The following is a 22,684-nucleotide window of genomic DNA, read 5'->3' on the forward strand; positions in this document are numbered from 1 at the left end:
ACCTCTGCACCCCAGGTCTGTGGGAGGATAATTCCTAAAGTGGGAACTCAGGGGGCCAGGGAAAGGTACGTGGGATCTGGGGTATTGCTGTGACTCAGTCCTGTGGTACAACAGCACCCCATAGCCCCAGGGCGGAAGGGAGGGGGTGCTGTCTCTTTAAGAGCCTTCAGGCTGCTGGGAGCAGATGGCCAGGCCGGCCGGGGCCCCTTGTCCTTTGTGTGCCTTCGCACAAAAGAGGGGGCCATCTGGGGAGGGGGCGGCTGCAGCAGGTGGGGAGGGCTGGGCCTTGTTCCTCCCCTTTGGAACCCTGCTGTGTGCCCTTGCCCCTTGGGGGAAGGTTGCTCACTAGGAATGCCCCTCCTCTCTGGACCCCGTGGCCCCCACAGCTGCCCCCAACTCCTACCATGGCCCTGGGTGTCAGGTCTTACTTCTTTAAAACCTCACTTCATAGGGCCTAGGGACCCTATCCCCCACCCCAAGGAATAAACCTTTCTTCCCTGCCCCCACCTCCAGAGCAGATCTTCCTTTGGCCCTAAGAGAAGTGTGAACAGAATTAGGTGCTCCAGGTTGGGGACGGTGTCGGTCTCGGCATCCCTGCAGATGGAGGCAAGCATCACTGGAGGTGCAGGGGGTGGTGGTGAGGAATCGGCTAGATGCTGAGGCCTAGGGGGGTGCTTAGGGGGCTGGGCCCAGGACCCTAGATCTGAGTATGCAAAGAGGCAAGGAGGGGGATGGGGGACCCAACTGAGGCCTGCCTAATAGGCCCCAGCAGGCAAGATGAAAGATGCCTTGGTGGAAGAGGGTGGTGCACACAATGGTTGCCTGCCAGGCAGAACGGGACAGTGACAGCCTCCCTAAAGGGTGGAGGTGCTGGGGGCAGGGATGGCACCCCGCCACTCAGGAGGGCTCAGTCTGGAAAGACTTTTCATCTTGAAGCGGACCCCTAAGCTCCGACCGGGTCTTTGGTCCATTCACTTTTCTCCTTTGTCCAGACCTCTCCACCCTGGGGCTTGGTGCCCAATCCATGATTTAAGAGCAGGAAAAAAGGCCCCATAGCCTTGGCCTGAGGTGTGGCGGGCAACGTGGCTGCTGGCTGGGTGGCCCCAAATGCCCCGACAGCGGATAGCGCAGCAGCCGGGTGGGGTCGCGCCTGACTTTGCCTGGCCGCCCGCAAGGAGCCCCCTAGGAACAGGCGGCCCCAGCCAGGTCGTGGCCCCACCTCAGGACCCAGTCCGGTTGGCCGCAGGCAGTGTGGGTGGGGGCAGGGATCCCTGGCTGAGCCCTGGGCTGCTTCTAAATTTAGGAATCTGATTACAGAGTGGCCTAGGAAGGGAAGGGAGAGAGGGCGCGAGTGCAGGCGCGACTCGGTCTGGGCACACCGGGGTGTGACCGGGTGAAGGCGTGTCCAAGAGTCCCGGGCTCCAGGTGGGAGGGGCGGCGGGCGGGGGCTTGGGCCTGTGTGCGCTGCCGCACGTGCCCTGGGCGGCGGGGACGGGCTCCGGCGCTGCTAGCAGTCTCAGAGCCGCCGCCGGTGTGTGTGCTGGCTCTTTGTGTGCCTGGCAGGGTGGCTGGGTCTGGCTTTGAAAGTCTCTGCCCACCCCCTCCCCCATCTCCGTCTGTGCCTCCCTACCCGCTTCCCTGTCTGTCACTCTGCCCGTGCTTGTCCGGGGGGAGGGGGATGCTGCTTCCAGCTGGGGTGACAGTGAACCCAGTGGGGAGGAGACCCACCCCTCTCTCTCCTAGCAGTCCAAACCTTCCCTTCGACCTTCCACTTCTATCCCTCAGCTTTTGATGCCACCGTCTTGGGGGTGCAGGCTGCAGTAGTTAAAGGAAATTGGGGTGACCCCTGGGGACCCACAGATCCACCAGAAGCCAGGCTCTGGCCCGGTAGCTCTTGGAGGAATTTATTCCTCGCCTGTCCGGCCTCCCATCCGCTCTGGCCCCCAAGGGCGCATGAAGGGGGGTCCCCCCTGCGGAAGGGGGGGCGGGGAGTTCCTTGGCAGGAAGGGAAATGGAAGGAAAAGCTGGGCTCCACCCGGGCGGGCGGGCAGGCGGCCTCTGGGCCCCCGGGGCAGGCGGCAGTAACCCGAGCCCACTGGTGTGTGGGGCCGGTGAGCGCGTGGGTGGGGCTGACCCCCGGCTACTCCTGTGGGGCAGTGGGATCTCCCCCAGGAGCAAGTCTGGGGGCCCAGGGACTGCAGAGGGCCCCAAGGAGGGACTCGCTCCCCACCCCGGTCCTGACCCCACCCCCTGGAGGTCTAGCCCCGGCCCCCAGGCCCCGCCCCCGGGCCCTCCCTCCCACCCCAGGGCCAGATGTTCAGCTGGCGGAGGCATCGGCTGGGGGAGGGGTGCTGAGGCCGCAGCCGGCACTACTTCCCTGCCAGCAGCTTCATTGTGTGCGCGAGGAGCGAGCGGCGGCGGAGAGCGGGCGAGCGAGCAGCAGCGCGAGCGCGGCGGGGAGAGCGAGCGCGCCGGGGAGGGTGCGAGGCGGCGCCCGCGGCTGCGCTCCGCCCGCCTCCCGGCAACTCTGCCCCAGCGCCGCGCGCCGTGCGCGCCGTCCCGCCACCGCCGCGGCCCCGCCGGCTGCCGTCGCGGGCTGAGGGTCTGGTTCGGGCAGGGGTCCTAACCCCGAGACTGGGGCATCCCTGGCGCAGCCGAGAGGCACGGAGCCCGCGGGGGACGTAAATTACGCTGCAGCACTCGCCGGGTGAACGGCGTGGGCAGGCGGACGGCCGGGCTTCGGGCGCCCCGAGGGCAGGGCTCCCCGACTTCTCCAGGGGAGCCTCAACCCCGAGGGGCGCACAGAGCTAGCGTGCCCCAGCAGCGCCGGACCTTGCGCTCATCCCCCGCGTACCCCACTTCTGCACAAACTTTTCTGACGCCCTCGCCCGTGGGGGTCGCGGGGAGCGCTGGGGCTGCCCCTTGGGCTCCCGCCCCGCCGGACCCTAGCCACGCTGACCTCCTGCCTCTTGTAGCCTCAGTGGCGACCTCTCCAGGCCGGGCTGCGCGTGGCACTCGAGGAGAGCGCGGTAACCACCGTCGCTCTCCGAAGGCTCCCGCGCCCCCGGGGGCAGCCAGGCGGGGTAATGCCCTCGGTGATGGAGAAGCCGAGTGCGGGCTCCGGGATCCTGTCCCGCAGCCGGGCCAAGACGGCGCCCAACGGCGGACAGCCGCACTCGGAGGATGACAGCAGCGAGGAGGAGCACTCGCACGGTGAGCCCGGCGGCCTGGGGTTAAAGGCGCACAGACTGGCCCAGGGGCCGCGAAGTGGGGGAGGGAGAAGAGTTGCAGACTAAGGAGCATATTATGTTGATGGTTCCTGTCCTCCTGGGTTGGAGCCTCTGCCTTGCTTCTCCCTCAAGTCTGGGGCTGCTGGCCCAGGGGATCTGGAGGCTTGGCCATGGAGGTAGTCCTGTCCGCCCTGGCCCTGCCCTTACTCACTGAGAGACCTAGGCGTGCCTCCCTCGCATAGATTGGGTCCCCCATACCTTGCCACCTTGCAGGGGACTGAGGTCTGGCTGGGGCAAGGGCCGGAAAGACACCTCGACTCGGAGCTGAGGCTCATGTGGTGGGGAGGAGCCTTGGGTTCCTTGCAGGGCTGTGGTCCAGGTCTAGGGTCTGCCCTCCAAGCCCCCACCTTCTGCTGGAACAAAGCACTCTGCTTGGCCTGGCTTGCCCCCTCCCCATCCGATATGGCCATGACTAGGCAGGGTCTCTCTCTTTTCTAGTCCCCTCTTTGGCTGAGGGTAATTGGGGGAAGATCAGGGAAAAGTGAGCCTCCTGGAAGGTGGGGGCCCTGGGTGGTCAGGAGGGAGAACTCCAGCCCAGCTACCTCCCCCGCCACATCCTCCCGCCCTCCCTCCTTCCCTGGAGTCCTGACTGCCTTCCCCTGGCTCCACAGACAGCATGATCCGAGTTGGAACCAATTACCAGGCCGTAATTCCGGAGTGCAAGCCTGGTGAGTGGCAGGACAGGCGGCAGAGGGAGGGGTGGGGGCCGCTGGCTTGGCCTGCAGCCGCACCTGGGGAGCCCTTGGCTGGCTGGAAGGACAGGCTGGCGGGCAGGCGGGGGTGGGTGGCCATGGCATAGTGAGTTTTCTTGCTCTGCTTTCCTGTCTGGTCTCTGCTCCTCCTTCCCTTCTGGGCCTCACCTCTCAGGCCCCACTCCCCTGCTGCCCTCTGGCCTTGGGTCCAGGCTAGAGCCACCTGGCTAATCTGAGTGTCTTTCCTCCTTCTCTGCCTTTCAGAGAGCCCAGCTCGCTACAGCAACAAGGAGCTGAAGGGGATGTTGGTGTGGTCACCCAACCACTGCGTGTCAGATGCTAAGCGTGAGTAGGGCAGTACCCCGGGCTCAGGCTCAGCCCTGGGAGGGGGTGGCTTGGGTTGAGGCAGAAAGCCAGGTGCTGAGGCCTGTGTCTATGGTTCCACCTACTTGGGAAGCTGAGGCAGGAAGATGGCTTGAGCCCCAGAGTTTGAGACCAGCCTGGGCAACATAGGGAGACCCCATTACCCCCCAAAAAATAAATAAGTAAAAGAAGAAGAAAGAAGTGGGCTGGAGGCTGTACTGAGGGTTCCACCTCTGCCCTGGGACTCAGGTTTAGGGTCCTCGCTCCAGAGTGGGGTACCCCTCCCCTCTCTGGACAGGCCTGGGTTAGGAACTGTACCCTCCCTTGCAGTTGACAAGTACATTGCTATGGCCAAGGAGAAGCATGGCTACAACATCGAGCAGGTGAACCTGGCCCCTGTGGAGATCTGGGGGAGGGGATGGGACAGTGCTGGGGGCAGTGCAGCCTGAGTTACCCCTTGTCCTGGGCCAGGCACTGGGCATGCTCCTGTGGCATAAACATGATGTGGAGAAGTCACTGGCTGACCTGGCCAACTTCACCCCGTTCCCTGATGAGTGGACCGTGGAGGATAAGGTGCTGTTCGAGCAGGCCTTTGGCTTCCACGGCAAGTGCTTCCAGCGGATCCAGCAGATGGTAACGCCCGCCCCGCCCCCAGCGCTTCCCAGCCCTCCACTCCCACCAGCTCCCTTGGGTGCCCACCTCTGGCCTTGCTCCCCCAGCTGCCTGACAAGCTCATTCCCAGCCTGGTGAAGTATTATTACTCTTGGAAGAAGACCCGCAGCCGAACCAGTGTGATGGACAGACAGGCACGGCGGCTGGGTGGCCGGAAGGACAAAGAAGACAGGTGGGGTCTGGGTCATCACAGGGTGGGGGCAGACAGACTTCCTGGGACCCTGCCTCATTCCCTCCTGTGTCCACAGCGATGAGCTTGAAGAGGGACGAGGAGCCGTGAGTGAGGGAGAGCCAGATGCTGGAGACCCCAAGAGAGAGGTGAGGTCTCCAGCTGCTGTGGCCCCACCTGCCCACCTGCCTCCCCCGCCCTCCGGCTCTGCACCACCTGCCCTCTCTCCTTTCTCTGCAGCCTCTGCCCTCTAGGCCCCTGAATACACGCCCAGGCCCTGGAAAGAAGGAGGTCCAGGTGTCTCAGTACCGCCACCACCCGCTCCGAACCCGGCGACGCCCACCCAAGGGCATGTACCTGAGTCCTGAGGGCCTCACTGCAGTGTCAGGAAGCCCAGACCTTGCCAACCTCACACTCCGGGGTCTCGATTCCCAGCTCATCTCCCTCAAACGCCAGGTGGGGACCTAGGAGAGGAGGCCAGCAGCTCCTGGGAACTAAGTTCTGGGGTAGCTGTGATGTAGGGGAGATGGCGCAGGTGTGACACCTGTCATGGCCCCATCCTCTGGGATGCAGGCCCTCTTTAAAACGTGGTTTGCAAACAGGGGAGGCTCTCAGTGTCAGCTCCACTGAGTGGTTGTGATGCACCGGGTGCCCAGTGGTGGCACAGCTCTTTGTTGGGGAACGTGGGATTGACTGCACACTGGGGCTCAGGTGAGGCAGGGATGGTGACCTCCTGGGACAGAGGGTTAGATGACCCTCCCTCCTGGCCTTCTCAGGTGCAGAGCATGAAGCAGGCCAACAGCAGCCTCCGCCAAGCCCTGGAGGGTGGCATCGACCCGCTCCGCCCCCCTGAGGTAAGGCTCACAGCTGGGTGGAAAAGGGGGTTCTCGGAGGCAGAACAGAAAGGGGGTATTGATAAGGGGTACAGGGCTTCTGTTTTCCTTTTTTGTTGTGTGTATGTGTGTGTGGTGCTGGGTTTGAACCCAGGACCTTGTGCATGTGAGGCAAGCACTCTACCAATTGAGCTATATCCCCAGCCCCTGTTTTCCATATATATATAAATTTAACTTATTCTAATTTATTATATATAACAGGAGAATGTGATTCAATTCATATCACACATATAGAGCACAATTTTTGATATCTTTGGTTGTATACAAAGTGGAGTTACACCATTCGTGTCTTAATACATTTACTTAAAAATATGGAATGCTTCACAAATTTGTGTCGTCTTTGCGCAGGGGCCATGCTAATCTTCTCTGTATCATTCCAATTTTAGTATATTTGCCGCTAAAGTAAACATTGTTTTCCATATTTTAAAAAATATTTTTAGTTGTATATGGACACAATACCTTTATTTTATTTATTTATGTTTATGTGGTGCTGAGGATTGAACCCAGGGCCTCATACGTTTGAGGTAAGCTCTACCACTGAGCTCCAATTCCAGCCCCTGTTTCCATAACTTTTTACTTTACAAAGATTATATATTCCTTGTTGGGCGTGGTGGCACAAGCCTGAAATCCCAGGGACTCAGGAGTCTGAGGCATGAGGATCACAGGTTTGAGGCCAGCCTTAGCAACTTAGCAAGGCCCTCAGAAGCTTAGGGAAGACCTTGTCTCAAAATAACGAACTGGGGACGTGGTCAATGGTTAAACAAACCCTCTGCTCAATCCTGGTACCAAAAAAAAAAAGACTGGGGATGTAGCACGATGGTAAAGTACCCCTGGGTTTAAACCTGGTACCAAAACAAAACAAAACATATCCCTTGTTCTTCAGGCCAATACCAAGTTCAACTCCCGATGGACCACAGATGAGCAGCTTTTGGCTGTGCAAGGTGGGTTAGACTATTGAGGAGAACAGAAGACCCCAGGAATCCACCTCTTACCTTCCCAAAAGCTGATGGGAAGGGGCAGGGAAGTAACTAGTTCTGAAGGATATTCACACTTTTGCTGCCCTTTTGACCCTTGCAGCCATCCGTAGATATGGCAAAGACTTTGGGGCTATTGCCGAGGTGATTGGGAACAAGACTTTGACCCAGGTGAAGACCTTCTTTGTGAGCTACCGGCGCCGCTTCAATCTGGAGGAGGTGCTGCAGGAGTGGGAGGCCGAGCAGGATGGGGCCCCTGGAGCCCCAGTGCCCATGGAGCAGGCCAGGAGAGGGGCTCCCTTGCCAGCCCCAGCCCTAGAGGAGGACGATGAGGTGAGAAGGGGAACGAAGCCCTCAGAGGGGAGGAGAGGTGCTGGAGTGCCCCGAGGCTGGCGGGGGGCAAGCATAAGCGCCCTTCTCATTCTTTTCTCTTTCCTTAGGTCCAGATTACATCTGTCTCAACATCTGTGCCCAGATCGGTGCCCCCTGCACCGCCACCCCCACCATTGCCCTCCTCGCTGTCCCAGCCTCCCCCGCTGCTGAGGCCACCTCTGCCCACGGCTCCCACCCTGCTTCGCCAGCCACCCCCACTACAGCAGGGCCGCTTCCTGCAGCCCCGGCTCGCTCCTAATCAGCCCCCTCCACCTCTCATCCGCCCGGCCTTGCCTGCCTCCCGCCACAGTGCCCGCCCTGGTCCTCAGCCCCCACCTACCCTGATCGGAGCCCCTCTGGAACCTCCAGCACCCTCACTCTGAGCCTTGGGGTCCTCTACCACCCACGGGCTCCTGAACCCCTTTGCTGGCATCTCCGGCATCTCTGAGGACAGAAGGGACTAGAGCTCTTGCCAGATCTTTCAAAGACCCAGAGCTGCCAGTTGGCACAGCCCAGCCTGTGGGTTCTGCGTGTGTCCTGGCAGCTGAGTTGCAGGCTGGGGCTAAGGGGCCTTCAGAGCTGGCCTGAGGACTCTGCTTCCTGGCTAGGACTGGAATGGCTGCCTCCTTATCTGCGAGGGGCTTGGCCTTTGGGCCTGCCTGTTGTGTGTAGGGGGTAGTGACCTTAGCATGGGGGCAGGGTAGGACAGTTTGGGGTGTTGGCTGTCCTCATTCCCCTTTCCCTCCTTTTAGCAATAAGTCTGGGGTGAGGTGGGGAGGGGTGGGGGGAGGTGGGCAGAGTCCTGAAGGAAGTCCCATTCTTCTGCAGGACCAGGTGGGAATGCTGAAGGGCCCTGAGGGTGCCCACCTCACCCGTCCTCCCTGGAGCTTGGGGAAAGGGGGGCTGGAAACTTAGGGAGACATGGGTTTATTTTTCAATGTTTTTTAAGAATAAATAAATACAACCTCCTAAGTTGGCTGGGTCTTTTACTTTTGGGTGCCCAGAGGGTGGGAGGGAGCTGGCCCACCCAGCACTAGCCTCCCTCAGCACCAACTCTCCTCAGAGCTGACACAATCAGTTCTCTCCTGTAAGGATGGCTGGCAGGCCAGGCTACATCTTGCCCCTGGGGGACTGGGTCCCTGCCTGGCTGGGAGAAGAAACTGGAGGAGGCAGCTCAGATTCCAAACATTCTCTTTATTACGTTTGATCCAGAGGAGAAACTAAGTGCAGGGCCGGGTGGGAGGGAGGGGCTAGGTGGGGAGGGGCCACCTGGCCTGGGTGCCCCTGGCCCCCACCCCCTTTGGGAGCCAAGCCATGCCCTCCCGGCCCCCTAGGAGCACCCGGGCTGTTCCGAAGGGCAGGAGGAGGGAGGGAGGGGGAGCCCTTGGTCTGAGCCGGAGCCATGGTGGAGCAGGGGGTAAGGAGGGCTGAGGTTGGCGAGGCCCCTTCCTGGGACTCAAGGGCTCTGATGTGTTGCTGAGCCTGGCCTGGGAGTGGGGGTGATGAACAGGGGTGGAGTCATCATAAATCAAAAAAAATAATAATAATAAAATAATAAAATAAAAAATAAAACCCATCACAAAAAAATGTACAACTCAGGTGAGGGCAGGGGCAGCCTGTCGGACTCCCTCCCCCCATTTTTCAAGAACTGAAACAGCAGAGAAATAAATTAAGGGATGCAGTGGCCACCACCAGCCAAGCTCCCACAGCCACCCACTCCCACACTGGCCGAGGTTAGCAAGCGGGGGTCGCTTCGCCCATCTGTCCCCACCCCAGGGAGGCAGACACTCCGGGCCCTGCCGCCCAATCCAGCCTTCCGCCAGGCGGCCATGGAGGCCCTGGGCAGTCTCCTGAGAGGAGGGGCGACAGTGTCAGGAAGAAGAAGGCAAGGCCGAGATGAGAGTGGTGCGGGCAGTCACTGCTGTGGAGCGAGCTGGTGCCCAGATTAATGCCAATGACGGGGAAGCAGTGGGGAGGAGGGATGGCGAGGGGCTGTGCTTTCAGACAAAGACTCTCCCAGAACGGAGAAGCCCAGCGTCCCTGTCAGGGAGATGAGCAGCCCAAGTGGCCCCCTGGGGGCCGAGGAGCCCATCTGCCCCGCAGTCCCCTCCCCTCTCCCAGCCCTGGGTCAGCCCTCCTTCTGCTGGGAGGGGTAGGAGAAGATGGCACAGACTTTTGAGGAGGGGAACAAACGTCCCCACAGCAGCTTGTGGAAGGAATGCCCAGCTCTGGGGAGGGGGGCAGAGGATACAGTGTGGAGGGAGGCTTGGGCCCCTGCCGCCTGCCCGCCCACGGCCCTGTCCTCTCCAGGGCTGTGCAGCACCCCCGCCCAGCCCCCAGCTGCCCAGGCCTGCAGCCCAGGGGCCTGAGGGCAGGGGAAGGCCACCTCTGGTGGTTCGCTTGGAGGGTAAGGAGGGGAGGAGAGGGGAGAAGCCCAAAGTGGGCCTGGCGGAGGGCCTGCCAGGGAACTCCACCACTCTTTGCCTGAGAGTGTTCCAGCCCTGAGCCACCCTCCCGGGAAACCCCACAGATCCAGTCTCAACTGTCCCAATGGGGCAGGGAGGAAAGGTGGCTGCTGGGATTTTTTTTTTTCTTTTTTTCTTTTTGGTAATAAAAAATTTCTTGGTTTAGGCGAAATACTCTGTGCAACCGCAGTACCGAGGGGGAGCCCTGCCCCCCCACCGCCCCTCCCCCTCCCTGCCTCTGGTGGGGAGAGAGGGGAAGGAGGGATTTCTGGGCAGGGTGAATGTGGGATGGGGAAGAAACATCTCCCATCCCCCACAAACATGGAAGAAAAAACCAAGAAGGGCCAGGGAGGGGACAAGTGCCAGCAGGGGAGACACGCCAATCCATTGCTGCAGTCTCGCCCAGGTGGGGCATAGGGGCAGGCCCCAGCAGCCAAGTCCGGCTGGCAGGCCTCTGCTGCCCCCCTCCTGGCAGCCTGTTAAAGCTTCAGCTCATTGGCTATTTTGGAGGCAATGTTTTTGAAGGCCATGGAGGTGCCTGATATCCGCTTAAACCGGACACCGTTGAGAGACAGCCGTGGCAGTTTGCACACCTCCATCTCCCACTGCACGAAGCTCTCGTGGCCCGGTGTGCCGTGCATGCACAGCAGCATGTACTTCTCGTGCAGCTCGCTCTGGCAGCTGTTGGCGTCCAGCACCTTGCGGATCTCCCGCATCATCTCGTTGGGCTCCATGGAGCTCGTGGTCTTCATACTCCACGTGAAGCGCAGTGAGCGTGGCTTAGCCTCCCGGAATTCTTCCTTCTCTTTGTCATTGCCTCCACTGCCTACCACGTGGGGTCTGCGAAGAGGGCAGAGGCGGGTGTCAGCTGGGGGCTGAGGCAACCCACCCACAGGAGAGCCACCCTGGCAGACAGACCCTGAGACTAGGGAGGAGAGCGGGAGGGAGCACAGAGCAGCGAGCTGGAAGAGGGAGGGTCACACTCTGGTCCAGGGGGAGCCCAGGGTGAGAGGCGGGCGCAGTCCTCTGGCCCTCAGTCTCTCGGGGTAGAGGGTAGGGGGTGAGAAGCCAGGCGGGTGGGGTGGGGTGACAGTTCCATGCGGTTACAGTTTTTTTTCTTTGAAGAGGGGAGGGCTATGCAAGGAATGAGTGCATTCAAGGCAATGTGGCACAGACTGTCCCTCCAGAGAGGCTGAGGCAGCAGAGAAGGCAGTCAAGGGGCAGGGACCTAGAGCCCCAAATGCCGGACGCTAGGCTCTGACTTCTGGAATACATTACGATCTGAGAAGGACCCAGAACTATTGCATGTGCGCCTGGGAAAGGGAAATTCTGTGAGGGAAGGGAGGCCCACAAGAGGGTGCGGACAGGGCAGAACCACCGGAGAAAGGGCCAAGAGGCAGAAGGAGGAGAGGAGCAGGCGGCTTGTGGCAAGCCCGGTGGCCTGGGCAGGGCCAGTGCTGGCTCCGGCCCTCTCACCTGAGCGTCTCCACCCGGTCTTTGCTTTCAGGTTCATTCAGGTTCCTCAAAAAACAGAGCGAGGGAGAGTTTAGTGCTGGGATCTCTCGCTCCTTCCGCCGCCACAGACCCAGATGAGAATGGGTCTGGGGAGGTGCCACCAGTGGGTGGACAGGACCAAGCCCAAAGGCCACTTGCCCGTCACTTGCAGGCCAACATGGCTCTGCAGCACCTCATACTGGCAGCTCAACTGTCCCTTACCAACAAGGAGCCCAGCACATGGGGCCTGTCCCTCCCCACACTCCCAGAGACTGTGCTGGGAGGAGCTTCTGCTGGGGGAGGAGGTGTGGCTGCGCAGGAGCAAGCACAGAGCCCCGCCCAGCAGGAGCCGCTAACCCTGGGTCCATTGCCTGGTTCATGCTCTACTGGGGTAGCGGGTTGGGAGCTGGTCCTTTATACCAATATACCAGGGTCTCAGATCAAAGTCTTCGTGGAGGAAGGAGCTGGGGGTATTCAGAAGCCTCTCTCAGAGGCTCAAAGTGCCAAGACCAAACTGTGTGGCAGCTGCTGTGGCTGATGGGAAAGGCCACTGCTCCATGCACTTGAAACTCCCCTATGGTTGGCCTGCCAGGCCGGCTGCTCACACAGGAGGGGGGCTAGAGGCCAGGAAGACACCTGGGTGGGTGGGGAAGAGGTCTGGCCCCGCTGAGCGGCTTCTCCAGCTCCTGCCTGAAAGATGGGTGCCTGAAGCTGGGAAACACGGGAGAGCAGAAGAAGGCAGGAAGGAGGAAAGGCTGAGGAGGGAGAGCAGCAGCAGCACATGTAAAAGGGACACGAAGACACAGACACATGGAGGCCAACAAGCGCACTGTGAGCAGGGCCCAGCTGTGACAGGAAGGAGCCCTGGCCGCTCTCCTCAGGCCCCTGCAGTGCAGACCCAGCCAGCCATGCAGTGAGCTGGGCAGGAGGGGCGCACAGGAACAGGGAAGTCCTGAGAAGCCCATCTGGCCTGTTTCTCCCTCAGCTGGGATACCAATATGCCGACCAGGTGACCTAGGGTCCCACCTGGTCTTTGGTCTGCAGCTTGGTATCTGGCTCACCCAGGGCCACGGAGAGGACGTTAGGCCAGGACTCAAAGAGCCAGGATCCTGGCCACAAGTGAGGTTCTCCTGATGTTCTGTCAGGGATTGGAGGCAGAATGGCCCCTGTCAGAGATTGTTTGCTCCTGGCTCTTTGGCAGGCACAGGACACATGTGGAGGAAGCAGCCCGGAGGAGAGAAGGCTTGACTCATCAAACGCTGCCGGAGGCAATATGCCAGGCAGGGTGGGCTAGGCTGGTTCTGCAGGAGCTGCCAGAAGGGGGTGCTGCGCCCCATTCATGAGGCAAAGGCTCCCTTGGCCTGGAAGAGTCAGACTTTAGCCTAGGGACCCCAATGTCCCTGTAGTACCTCAAAAATCTTGCCATCAGATAGGCCAGGGAGGAAGAGGTCACAGCCCTGAAGCTCAGCAAATCCAAGAGACCCCAAGAGATGCCATCCCAGATGCATTTTTACCCCAGTGGAGCCTCCTTATAGCGCATGCACACGACAAGGGGAAGGGCCAGAGAAGGAACCCAATGCTTGTGACCAAAACCTGGGGTGGGTAAGGAGACAATCTTAAAGGGAGAATCCCTGAAAAGGTCTCTTGCTTGAGGAAAGGTATACCTGTGGCCCAAGGAAGACCCCTTACTTTCAAAGCCATTTGCCTTGGGGGTTCAAAGTCGCCTCGGAGGGGCCCTATGTTCTGAGCCTTGCCTGTCTGAAGGGGGCAGGGAAGGTGGACTGAGGCTGAGGCCTAGTCAGAGCAGTCTTCATCCCTTTAAGATGGCAGAGAGGAGGGCCACACAGAGCAGGTGAGCAGATGGAGAGGAATCAAGAGCTAGAGGGGGGGTTAGTGATGGAGCAGGACAGACACAGGACACACACACACACACATACACACACACACACAGTGGGCTCAACGCCTACCTTCTGGCAAACCTGAAAGACAGATTTCTAAAAAAACAAACAAAAAAAGACAAAATAAAAAAAGAAATAAAAATAAAAAAAAAAACCAACAAGACGGTATGTGGATAAGCAGGTGGGGAGTGGGCTTCCCAGGTGCAAAGGTCACCCCAGTTTTGGAAGAGCCGCTCAGCGAGACTAGAATCCTGGTTATCAGGTCTGCTCCCACCCTCTGCAGTCCTTACACCTGTACCCTGTGGCTTGGGCAGGGCAGTATCTTCGACTACTCCAGCCCCATGGAGTGAGTGAGTGATGCGGGAGGCAGGGCAGGCAGGCCCACTCTCCCAAAGCCCCCATTGCTTCCTGAGCTGTAACTCCAAGGTGGGGGAGGGGAATGGGACAGAGAACATCCCAAGAGGCTGTATGCCCCTGACCATCTCAGGAGCTCGGGTGTAAGCTGGACCCACAGTGGGCAGCTGTCGGAGCCAAGGCTGTAGGGAGGCCACCGTAGGCCCTTGCCAGCTATTGCACTGTGGGCTTCACTCTGGGAACCCCAGAGAGAAATGGCAGCAGCCAGACACCACCAACTGGTGGAGGAAAGGAGGTCAAGGGGGCAAGTTAAGAGACCAGGAAAAAATTTCCTTGTCAGCTCAGCCTGGCTCATGCCTCATGACTTTGCAACTGCGTCACCAAATATAAGTTTCCATGGGAACCCAGGAGAGAAGAGGGGGGGCTTTTATTTTAGCATCTGAGTTCACACTCCCCTAGAGAGGAGGCGGTATTGCCCATCTGCTTGGGGCCACAGAATGAGGGGTGCCTGAGAGGAACTGGGGAGAGGCCTAAGAGGATGGGTGGGTCTGGACACATAAAGTGTTGACAATGACCCAATTTTTTAGGCTTCCTGAGGCCTCTTCTAACCCTTAGGACCCAATCCCAGTCCTGGTATTTCCACCCGCCTCCCAGGGCAAGGCCTGGCCCCAGCCTCTCTGCCACACTAAGCTCCCTGCTCACCTGCGGACAAACTTGGAGGTGAACTTGCTGAAGATGCTCCCGGAGGCCCCCCGCCGGCCCTGGCTGTGGCCAGAGGGAGAGGCTGGGGTCACACCGTAGGGCAAATTCTGCTGGTCCCGCACCTGTCGGAGCTGCCCAGCATGGAAGGTGCTTCGACTGGACACACCCCGGGGGAAATTAGTTCGGTCTGGGGCTCCACCACTGCTGCTGATGTTGTGAGCGGAGGGGGAGGCGACAGGGACACGCTGGGGGGCTGTGCTGTAGGAAAAAAGGCGGGGCCGAGGGAACATGTCAGGTACAAAAAAGCCAAACACCTCCGAGCATCTGGAATATCCTGCGGTGGTGACAGGGAGGGGGAATGCTAGGGCAGAGGCAGCCATCACAGAGGACACAGAAGGAAGGGTGTGACCACTGAAGACAGCGGTGAGGAGGAGTCTTGTGGAGGTGGAGATGATTTGGGAAGGAAGGAAGGGAGACAAGGAAGGACCTATGTTGTGAAAGCAGTACAGAATGGACACAACTGGCTCCTTGGACTCTCGAGGGGACATTGGGAACCAACTCTCAAGGAGTGAGGGTCCCTAAGGAAATCCAGGAAGGTTCAGAACAGAAAAGGCTTCCCTTTGGAGTTTTGAACAGCTTCCTGCATACCTGTTTTAAGAGGGAAGACTAGAGGAAAAGAGGGACATTAATGGTATTTTTTGGTGCCCTCCACTTCCTGGCCTCAGGGGACAGAGCCATTTCTAGTGTTTAGGAGGATAAGAACAGAGCAGGTCGCCTAGGTGGGAAGAAGAGATGGCTGGGGTTAAGGGGGAGGGCAGGCTGAGGGCAGCAGGTGCACCAGCTGCCCCAGCACACTTGCCTGGGCCGCGGCACCTCACAGTTATTCTCCGTGGGGGGCAGCCCAGAGGCCTTGTTGGGGTGCACGGAGGCCGACATGGATTTCTGGTGCTGGCGGGGCCGGGCCGCAGAGACTGCGGCAGAAGCAGAAGCCGTGGAGGCCCGGGACCCTGGCATGGTTAGGCTAGGAGACAAAAGCAGCGGAGAGGCCCGGGTTAGGGGTGGGTGAGGTAGAAGCCTGGGTTAGGAAGCAAGGACAGGGCCAGAGCTAGGAGCATCAGCAGGATGCAGTTCAGGCCTGGTGGGCAGCAGTGAGAGGCAAGTCAGAGCTGAGGGTGACAAGATGGGAAGTGGAGGGCAGGGTGAGGAAGCAACAAGGTAAGGCTGAGCCTGGGAAGAGGGAAAGTCAAGGGGAGCCCACTGCCTCTGGCTGCATCGGTCTCCTAGGAACTTTAACAACAAGGCTGTTCCTTCTACAGAAGAGCAGGTATTGCTAAGGGGAGACCTTCCTCAAACTCAGAAGAGGTAGAGCCAGGAATCTGAGACACTGAGGAAGGCTAACAGTCAAGACTGGGGCTGTGCTCTCACCAGCACAGCTGGAGTCCCCCTCAGATGGGCAGCTCTTGATTTTGCCCTGCGTTGGGGCCCCAAAGACAAAGCCTTAAGTACCTAGAGGAAGGTAGCTCCAGGCCTGGCCACAGTCAAGAAGCAAGAAGCCCATCGTGATGACCATTGGAATCCTACCCTCAGTAAACAACAGGAGCAGTCAGAGGAGGACAGGGAGGGGGGATGGTGTGGAGCAGGGGAGGGGAAGGTGGACGGCCAGACTAAACAGAGCCAGGACGGGACTCCAGGGAGCAGGGGTAGTGCTCTGGGGGGGCAGGAGACGGTGCTACTGACAGGCACCACGAGCCGCTGGGAGAGGCGGCTCCTGTGAGCGTAGCAGATAGCCCGGCACTCACCTGTCTTTGCCGTTCTGGATGGAGGCCTGGCCGAGGCTGGCCCTCTCCAAAAGTGGGGAATTCCTGCTTCGGTTTGTGCTGGTGGAGAGGACGCTGTTCTGTGAGGAATGAAGGGCAAGAGTGGTCTCATAGGAAGCCAAGTATTCTCTAGCCAGGTTCTCCCCCAGGGGATGGACAGGCTTCCCTTCCTCCTCCTTTCAAGTAGACAGTTGCAGGTTTGAAAAAGGGATTCTGCACTTCTGGGGTAAAGGCGGGAAGGGCCCTACACTTGCATAGTAAGCAACTGTAGCAGTCAGAGGGCCAGGCCCCACATAGGAAGGGTGGAGGGCAGGAAGGAGGACCTGGGGCTGGGTAGGGGCCATGGCTCACCGTGGAGGGGGTAGGGGTGGTCTTCTTCCTCTCCAGGCCCGGCAGGGGGCTGGCAGGCACTTTGGCGGTGCTACTGGCCTTCCGCCCTGCCTCCCGGTCCTCTTCAGGCCGCTTATTTTCTGCATTGTTACTCTGAGTCTTCTTAGAGTAGGAATTAGAGGTGGGAATGGCAGGACCGGCTGGAGGGCCAGAGATGCAATGGAGAAGGTCAGGCGACTGGCCGCTGAAGACCCACCGCATGCGTGTCCCGGTTTCACAGACGGAGAGGAAAACTAATGACCTGCCCTTGGCTGTGCTACCCTGAAGAGGCTGAACTAGGACTGAAACTCAACTATCTCCAAAGCTACCACAACCAGTGATGGCTCTGGAGAAGGGTAGGCCCCACCTGTGATTCTCAAAAGTACATACCCTGGTCACTGAAGCGCCGCTGCTTGGGGTTGGCTGAGACGCTGCGCTGTACCTTATGGGATGGGGATGGGGCACTGCTATTGGTCAGATCAGCTGAAGGCCGAGGTTTTAAGGTGATGGTGTCACCTTCCAGCTATAAGAACAAAACATGGTATCAAGGAGGGCAGGAGTTGCGCAAAGATCCCTCTCACATACCTTCCTGCCCTGCCTCACAACCACTGCAGGCAAACTAGAGACATCACCCCACGAAACTAACATACACCTAAACATATTCTCCTCTACTCTGGAGACATGCCCTGATACAGATGGGGACACACACGGCCACAGACACTCCCAACAGAAAGACACCCTGTTTTCAGAGAGGGATACACATGTCCACACATCCAGAGACATGAATACTCACAAGAACACATAATGAGGCTCAAGATACCAGCCCCCTGCCCACCCACCCCCAGAAAGCAATCTAGGCCCATATCAAGTGCTGCCAGACACCGCTTAAGCAGATTAAAGTGAGAACCCACAGGGGGCCCACCAGGCCTCAGGGAAAGCATCGAGTGGGAGGCTCTGAGTGCACGAACTAAACCCAAATGGGCAGAATTAATCCTAAGGCCTCCGATTCATAGCCAGGAGGACACACACACGCACATGGAAACATATGCCCAGATGCAAGCACCAGGAAGAGGCAACACACAGACTAAAACTTCCATAAGACAGAGACATACATCTCAACCGAGACATACACTCCCAGACATGGAGTAACATAAAGATGTCTGGGTTAACACAGAACTGCCCATCAGACGACTGAGTCCCATTTTAATCTATGCAGAATAGCCAGCTCAACTCATCCGTAGGGAGCCCAGCCCTGAGCCCAGTCCCCTCAGCTTCCTCAACAGGGAGATCAGTGAAAGGCCTGAGCACAGTCAAGGCTTCATGCCAGTCGGCAGAGGGCATACCCCCTGGAAACAGGCCTCTGCTGTAGACATGTGTTCAAGGCAGGGGTGCTACCTAGAGCAAGGGTGGCCAGGACAGGGAATGGGGTAGGGAACACGCACCTCAGAGCTCTTATAGCCCAGGAGCAGATAGGTGGCCATCACCTCATTGTACCTCTGGCCCACCAGTGAGTCCTGGATCTCTTCCCGCGTGTAACCCATCGACACCATCAACTCTGCACGGAGAACACACAGGTAAGGCTGGCCTCGACTTCTACGTAGGTCCAACCTCCTGGCCCAGCAGCAGCCTCACCTGTCCGCCGGGGGTCCTTGTAGTCGGGGAGGGGCTCCACATAAGGCTTCAGCTCATCGTCTTCATGCCCCACATTCATCCACCGATCTTTCATGATTTGCTGTGGAGCAAAGGGAAGGGACAAGGGCAGAGGGGAAAAACTCAGCTTAGAGGTCAACATGGGGCCCCCAGGACTTTGGGCCAGTTGGTGTTGAAGGCTGCTCACCTCTAAAGTGCCTCTCTTGCTGGGATTAAGAATGAGAAATTTCTTAAGCAGGTTTTCACAGTCCGTGGACATGTAGAACGGAATACGGTATTTTCCTCTCAGTACCCGCTCCCGTAGCTCCTGTGGTTAGAAAACTTAAATCACCCCAAGGACCAGGGAAGACACTAATATCCAGGACCCTGAGACCTGAAGACTGGCTAGGCAGATGCCTGCCATCCAGAGTGCTTTGGAGGGTGAACACACACAATGTACCCCATTGTGAGATGGGAATCAAGGCTACTAATTTCCTTTGAACTGTGGCTACCTTAGCAGGCCCTTCTCTGAAGTTCTGACTTGGGGAAAATGTAGACAGTTGCAAAAGGGGAGAGGTGAGGGATAAGACCAGAGGTTGAGAGGAAATGAGAAGTGACAAAAATGATCTAAGCCTGACATCACTCCACCTTGAGGTTCTGTCCATCAAAAGGCAGAGATCCGCTGACCAGTGTGTACAGGATGACTCCCAGGCTCCACACGTCCACCTCGGGTCCATCATATTTTTTGCCCTGGAAGAGTTCTGGGGCAGCATAAGGGGGACTGCCACAGAAGGTATCCAGTTTGTTCCCAAAGGTGAATTCATTGCTGAAGCCAAAGTCTGCAATCTTGATGTTCATATCTGCATCCAAGAGCAGGTTTTCTGCCTGGGAGGTGAGATGGAAAATGTCAGGACACCAAGTAGATCACAGCGAGGCACTGCGCCGCAGGAGCTGAGGGGAGGGAGACCCAACGGGAAGTCGTCTCCACTCTCAGAACTTTCTTCACCAACTCCAGGGCAGGGCTTCAGACAGCATGAGCAGGCTGGGCAGGAGGAAGGCATGCAGGCCACCCCTCACACAGGCAGCCAAGGTAGAGCTGGGAGCCACAGCCTCAAGACCCTGGGAGCAGCACAAAACTTCAGGGTCAGTCAGGCCTAGGATTCACAGTCACGTCATGTTTGCGAGGACTCAGCGGCCAGGGGGTTCACAGGTAGTCTCAAACTCAAGTACCCTGGTAACAGAGACGGTGTGTGTGTGTGTGCGTGCCTGCAAAGCAGCTATGACACCACTGTGGAACACTCACTGTTCCCCTGGGCAGCTGCCAGGCCGCCTGAAGGATCAGGAGAGCCTGTAGTGCTGCAGTCATGCCTGGGAGCTCAGAAAGGGCAGAGACCCCTGCTGCCTCTGCAATGGGGGGCTGAGTCCAGGCACAAGGCCTCTGTCAGAGCCAATCCTAGGGGCTTCTGGCAGTTTCCTGAATACACAGGGCCTGATGGCACTGACAGCAATTTCACTGAAGAAAGAGGGGGAACACCCAGCTCTACTCCAAGGCACAGGAGAGGAGAACGTGCCTCACCTTTAGGTCTCTATGAACAATGAACTTCTGGTGACAGTACTGCACAGCAGACACTATCTGAAAGGAAGGAAGAAGGGTCAGTCCAGGAGTGTCTGAGAGTGGCCCACAGGGATGGTGGAGGCCACTTACAGCTGGGCAGCTCTTCCTTGTATGTCAAACCCCAAAAGGCAGTGGTTGGCCCACAGAGGGAGGCACACCCACCTGGCGGAATTTGGCTCGAGCCTCTTTTTCTTTCATCCTGCCATGAGCCACTAGGTAATCAAAGACCTCTCCTGAAAGAGATGGGCAAAAGCCCAGTGAGAGCCCATTAGGGTTGAGAAAGGCAAGAGCACAACAGGAAGGGGCGGTTCCACACCTACCGCCGCTGGCGTACTCCATGACAAGGTACAGTGTCTTCTCAGTCTCGATCACTTCAAATAACTTAACTACAAGAGAAAAGGCCAAGCCTAGAATCAGACAGGGAGCAGGGCCACATGCTAAGCCCAGAATGTCCAGGGGCATGGGAGGGACGGAGGTTCCTACTTCCAGTCTCCCCTCGTCTGGACAAGTCAAACTACTAAGACCAGCCAATATGCCAGGGGTAAAGCTGGATGTGGAGCTGAGCCTCCCCAGAGGCTTCCTTGACACCCTGGAGGCCTACAGTCTCCAGAAGGCAGTGCCACCGGCAGGAAGGACTCCACTGCCAAGTGCGGCCTGGCTAAGAGGGAAGAGGAGGGGAATGGCGGCTGCTCCTCACCTATGTTGGGATGATTCAGAACCTTCATTATTCTCACTTCACGGAAGAGCTAGAAGAGAAAACACCAGGGGTCATGCCTGCTTCCCTTTCTCTCCTCAGATCCCTCCAAACAGAGCCCATTCTAGGAATTTTCCCCCAAAACAACAACAAAAAACCCCCAACAACAACCACAACAAAGCCAGGCAAGGAGAAAGAAACAGGGCAGTGTTCTGGCTCACTGTGGCCTCCCGCAGCTGGGAGGCAGGGGTGAAAGAAGGCTGGCCTCTGCTGACCTGCCACCCCAGGCTGCTTCAGAATTGGATGAGCCAGTGGCTCCCCTTCTACATCTGCCCAAATCCAGCCCTAAGACTGTAGCTGGGTCTGGCTGAGGAGTTCTGTTGGGGACCATGAGTCAGTGCAAGTGGATCCTCAGCATAGCACTCCTTCCCCAGTTCAGTGACCAGACATGCCCCAGCAGGCCCAGTGATGGGGTGGAGCTCGAGGGGCACCCATCTTCTTTAAGCTTGGAGAAGTCAGAGGGCCTGCATTGGGGGATAGGCCTTCTCTCCCGGGCCTCTGGGGTGGTGATAGAAGAAGCCACTCCTATATATAGCTGATGCCAATTTTAATCAAATCCACCTCCACACACTCACGCTCTCTTTGTGAAACAAAATCAGGGGCTCCAAACCATACATTTCCATAAAGAAAGATGACAGAAATGAACTCCTTCCTCCCTGCGGGGGCCAGAGAATCGGAGGTGGAGTTTTTTGGTAACTTCTAGGCCTCACCACTTGCACAAAGAACAGAACCAGTTGTTTTTTGTTTTATGATTTGGGGTGGGGGTTGTCTGGAGCCCTAATCCATAATACAATTTATAGAATAAAGTGAACATTAATGAGAAAGGAAAAGAGGCAAGTGCCTTTCTAATCTGTAGGAACCTGAACCTTATCAGCTCCCTCTTTGTTAGGGTCCAGGTTTTTCTTGCTTCCTTCCCAGATTCAACAATTACTGTAGACTCCCCTCAGGGGCAGTAATGGGGAGCAGCACTGTAATGGGGCCCAGAACCAGCAGCCAGGATTCTTCCCCTGAGGACACCCTCTTGGCCTGGAAGCAGCAATCTCCTAGGAAAGACTGGAGTTTTCTGGGCTTGCCCAGACCCTGAAGGGGCTATCTTCTTGATGCTTTAGAGATCACTGCTAAGATCAAATTTAAAGGATGATTTGGGAGCTGGGTGGGTGGTACATGCTTGTAATCACAGTGACTCCCGGAGGCCGAGGCAGGAGGATGAGAAGTTTAAAGCCAGCTTCAGCAATTTAGTGAGGCCCTAAGCAACTTAGTGAGACCTTTGAGACCTTAGTCTCAAAAAAAAATAAAATAAAATAAAATAAAATAAAAAATTGGGAGCTGGGCACAGTGGTGCACACCTATAATCCCAGCAACCCGGAAGGCTTACATGCAGAAGGATTACAAGTTCAAGGCTAGCCTCAGCAATCTGGTGAGACTCTGTCTCAAAAAACAAAAACAAAAAATAAGGCTGGGGATATAGCTCAGTGGTAAAGTGCCCTTGGATTCAATCCCCAATATCAAAATAAAATAAACACCAGTCCTTCTTCCCATCCTCCTGTAATAAGCAGGGAAGCCCTGGTGAGACAGCAGTGTTTCCTTTGAGCCAAACCCTTCAGGGGACACAGGGGAACACCTTGGTTCCAGCTGTCAGCTTATCAGAAACTTGTGCCATCTACCATAGTTCCAAGAGCACTGCCCTCCATAACAGTCCCCGGTCCCTAGTCCTGAGCCTCTTCATACCACTTCGCCTGACACTTCTCGTGGAGTCACCCTCCTACCTGGCTCAATTACCACAATGTGGGGCTAGGGATATAGCTCAGTTGGTAGAGTACTTGCTTTGCATGCCCAAGGCCCTAAGTTCAATCACTAGCACACAAAAAGAAAAAAGACAAAAAAAAAGTGCTCAATTACCACAATGTGCTCACGAAAAGAAAAACTCGGGGCTGGGGTTGTGGCTCAGCAGTAGAACGCTGTGAGGCCCTGGGTTCGATCCTCAGCACCACATAAAAATAAATAAATAAAACAAATGTTAAAAAAAAAAAAGAAAGAATAGAAAAACTCCACTGGCCACAAGATATAAAGAACCAGGTTCTGGTCAGAAAATCTGAGTCAGGGTCAGCTACAGAAAGGCCCAAATGAAGCTTGACAGATCTAAATAGGGACAACTTTTATGG

The 22,684-nt window shown here is 57.6% G+C and overlaps 2 protein-coding genes and 1 pseudogene across 12 annotated transcripts in view; 1 reads left to right on the top strand and 2 right to left on the bottom strand.

Annotated features, from left to right (window-relative positions):
- Positions 1–2,559: 2,559 nt before the first annotated feature.
- Rcor2 (REST corepressor 2) lies at positions 2,560–8,397 on the top strand. Its single transcript, XM_046445417.2, has 12 exons — positions 2,560–3,213; positions 3,902–3,958; positions 4,247–4,327; positions 4,676–4,728; positions 4,817–4,978; positions 5,065–5,189; positions 5,266–5,335; positions 5,427–5,642; positions 5,963–6,040; positions 6,963–7,020; positions 7,157–7,386; positions 7,494–8,397. Exons 1-12 carry the CDS (start codon positions 3,087–3,089, stop codon positions 7,806–7,808), a joined length of 1,572 nt encoding a protein of 523 aa, XP_046301373.1. The 5' UTR covers positions 2,560–3,086; the 3' UTR covers positions 7,809–8,397.
- On the bottom strand, positions 6,385–6,485 carry LOC124093387 (U6 spliceosomal RNA; annotated as a pseudogene).
- Positions 8,398–8,599: 202 nt separating the features above from the next.
- Mark2 (microtubule affinity regulating kinase 2) overlaps positions 8,600–22,684 on the bottom strand; it is a 60,897-nt gene continuing 46,812 nt past the window's right edge. For 6 of the 11 annotated variants that reach the window (XM_046445425.1, XM_046445419.2, XM_046445418.2 and 3 more), the window contains 16 exons: positions 20,466–20,514; positions 20,089–20,154; positions 19,931–20,001; positions 19,730–19,786; positions 18,802–19,038; positions 18,362–18,481; positions 18,157–18,256; positions 17,967–18,079; positions 16,915–17,047; positions 16,507–16,685; positions 16,138–16,235; positions 15,198–15,359; positions 14,339–14,596; positions 13,352–13,378; positions 11,367–11,411; positions 8,600–10,730 (listed from right to left, as the gene is read on the bottom strand). In XM_046445425.1, the coding sequence (XP_046301381.1) occupies positions 10,370–10,730; positions 11,367–11,411; positions 13,352–13,378; positions 14,339–14,596; positions 15,198–15,359; positions 16,138–16,235; positions 16,507–16,685; positions 16,915–17,047; positions 17,967–18,079; positions 18,157–18,256; positions 18,362–18,481; positions 18,802–19,038; positions 19,730–19,786; positions 19,931–20,001; positions 20,089–20,154; positions 20,466–20,514 (2,076 nt within the window). In that variant the 3' untranslated portion in view covers positions 8,600–10,369. The remainder of the gene's footprint in view (positions 10,731–11,366; positions 11,412–13,351; positions 13,379–14,338; positions 14,597–15,197; positions 15,360–16,137; positions 16,236–16,506; positions 16,686–16,914; positions 17,048–17,966; positions 18,080–18,156; positions 18,257–18,361; positions 18,482–18,801; positions 19,039–19,729; positions 19,787–19,930; positions 20,002–20,088; positions 20,155–20,465; positions 20,515–22,684) is intronic. The other 5 variants (XM_046445421.2, XM_046445427.2, XM_046445420.2 and 2 more) reach the window with 5 other exon arrangements.

This window comes from Marmota monax, unplaced genomic scaffold (assembly GCF_021218885.2).
Source record: "Marmota monax isolate L192 unplaced genomic scaffold, Marmota_monax_Labrador192_F-V1.1 WCK01_AAM20220418_F8-fsc00038, whole genome shotgun sequence".
Classification (NCBI taxonomy): domain Eukaryota; kingdom Metazoa; phylum Chordata; class Mammalia; order Rodentia; family Sciuridae; genus Marmota; species Marmota monax.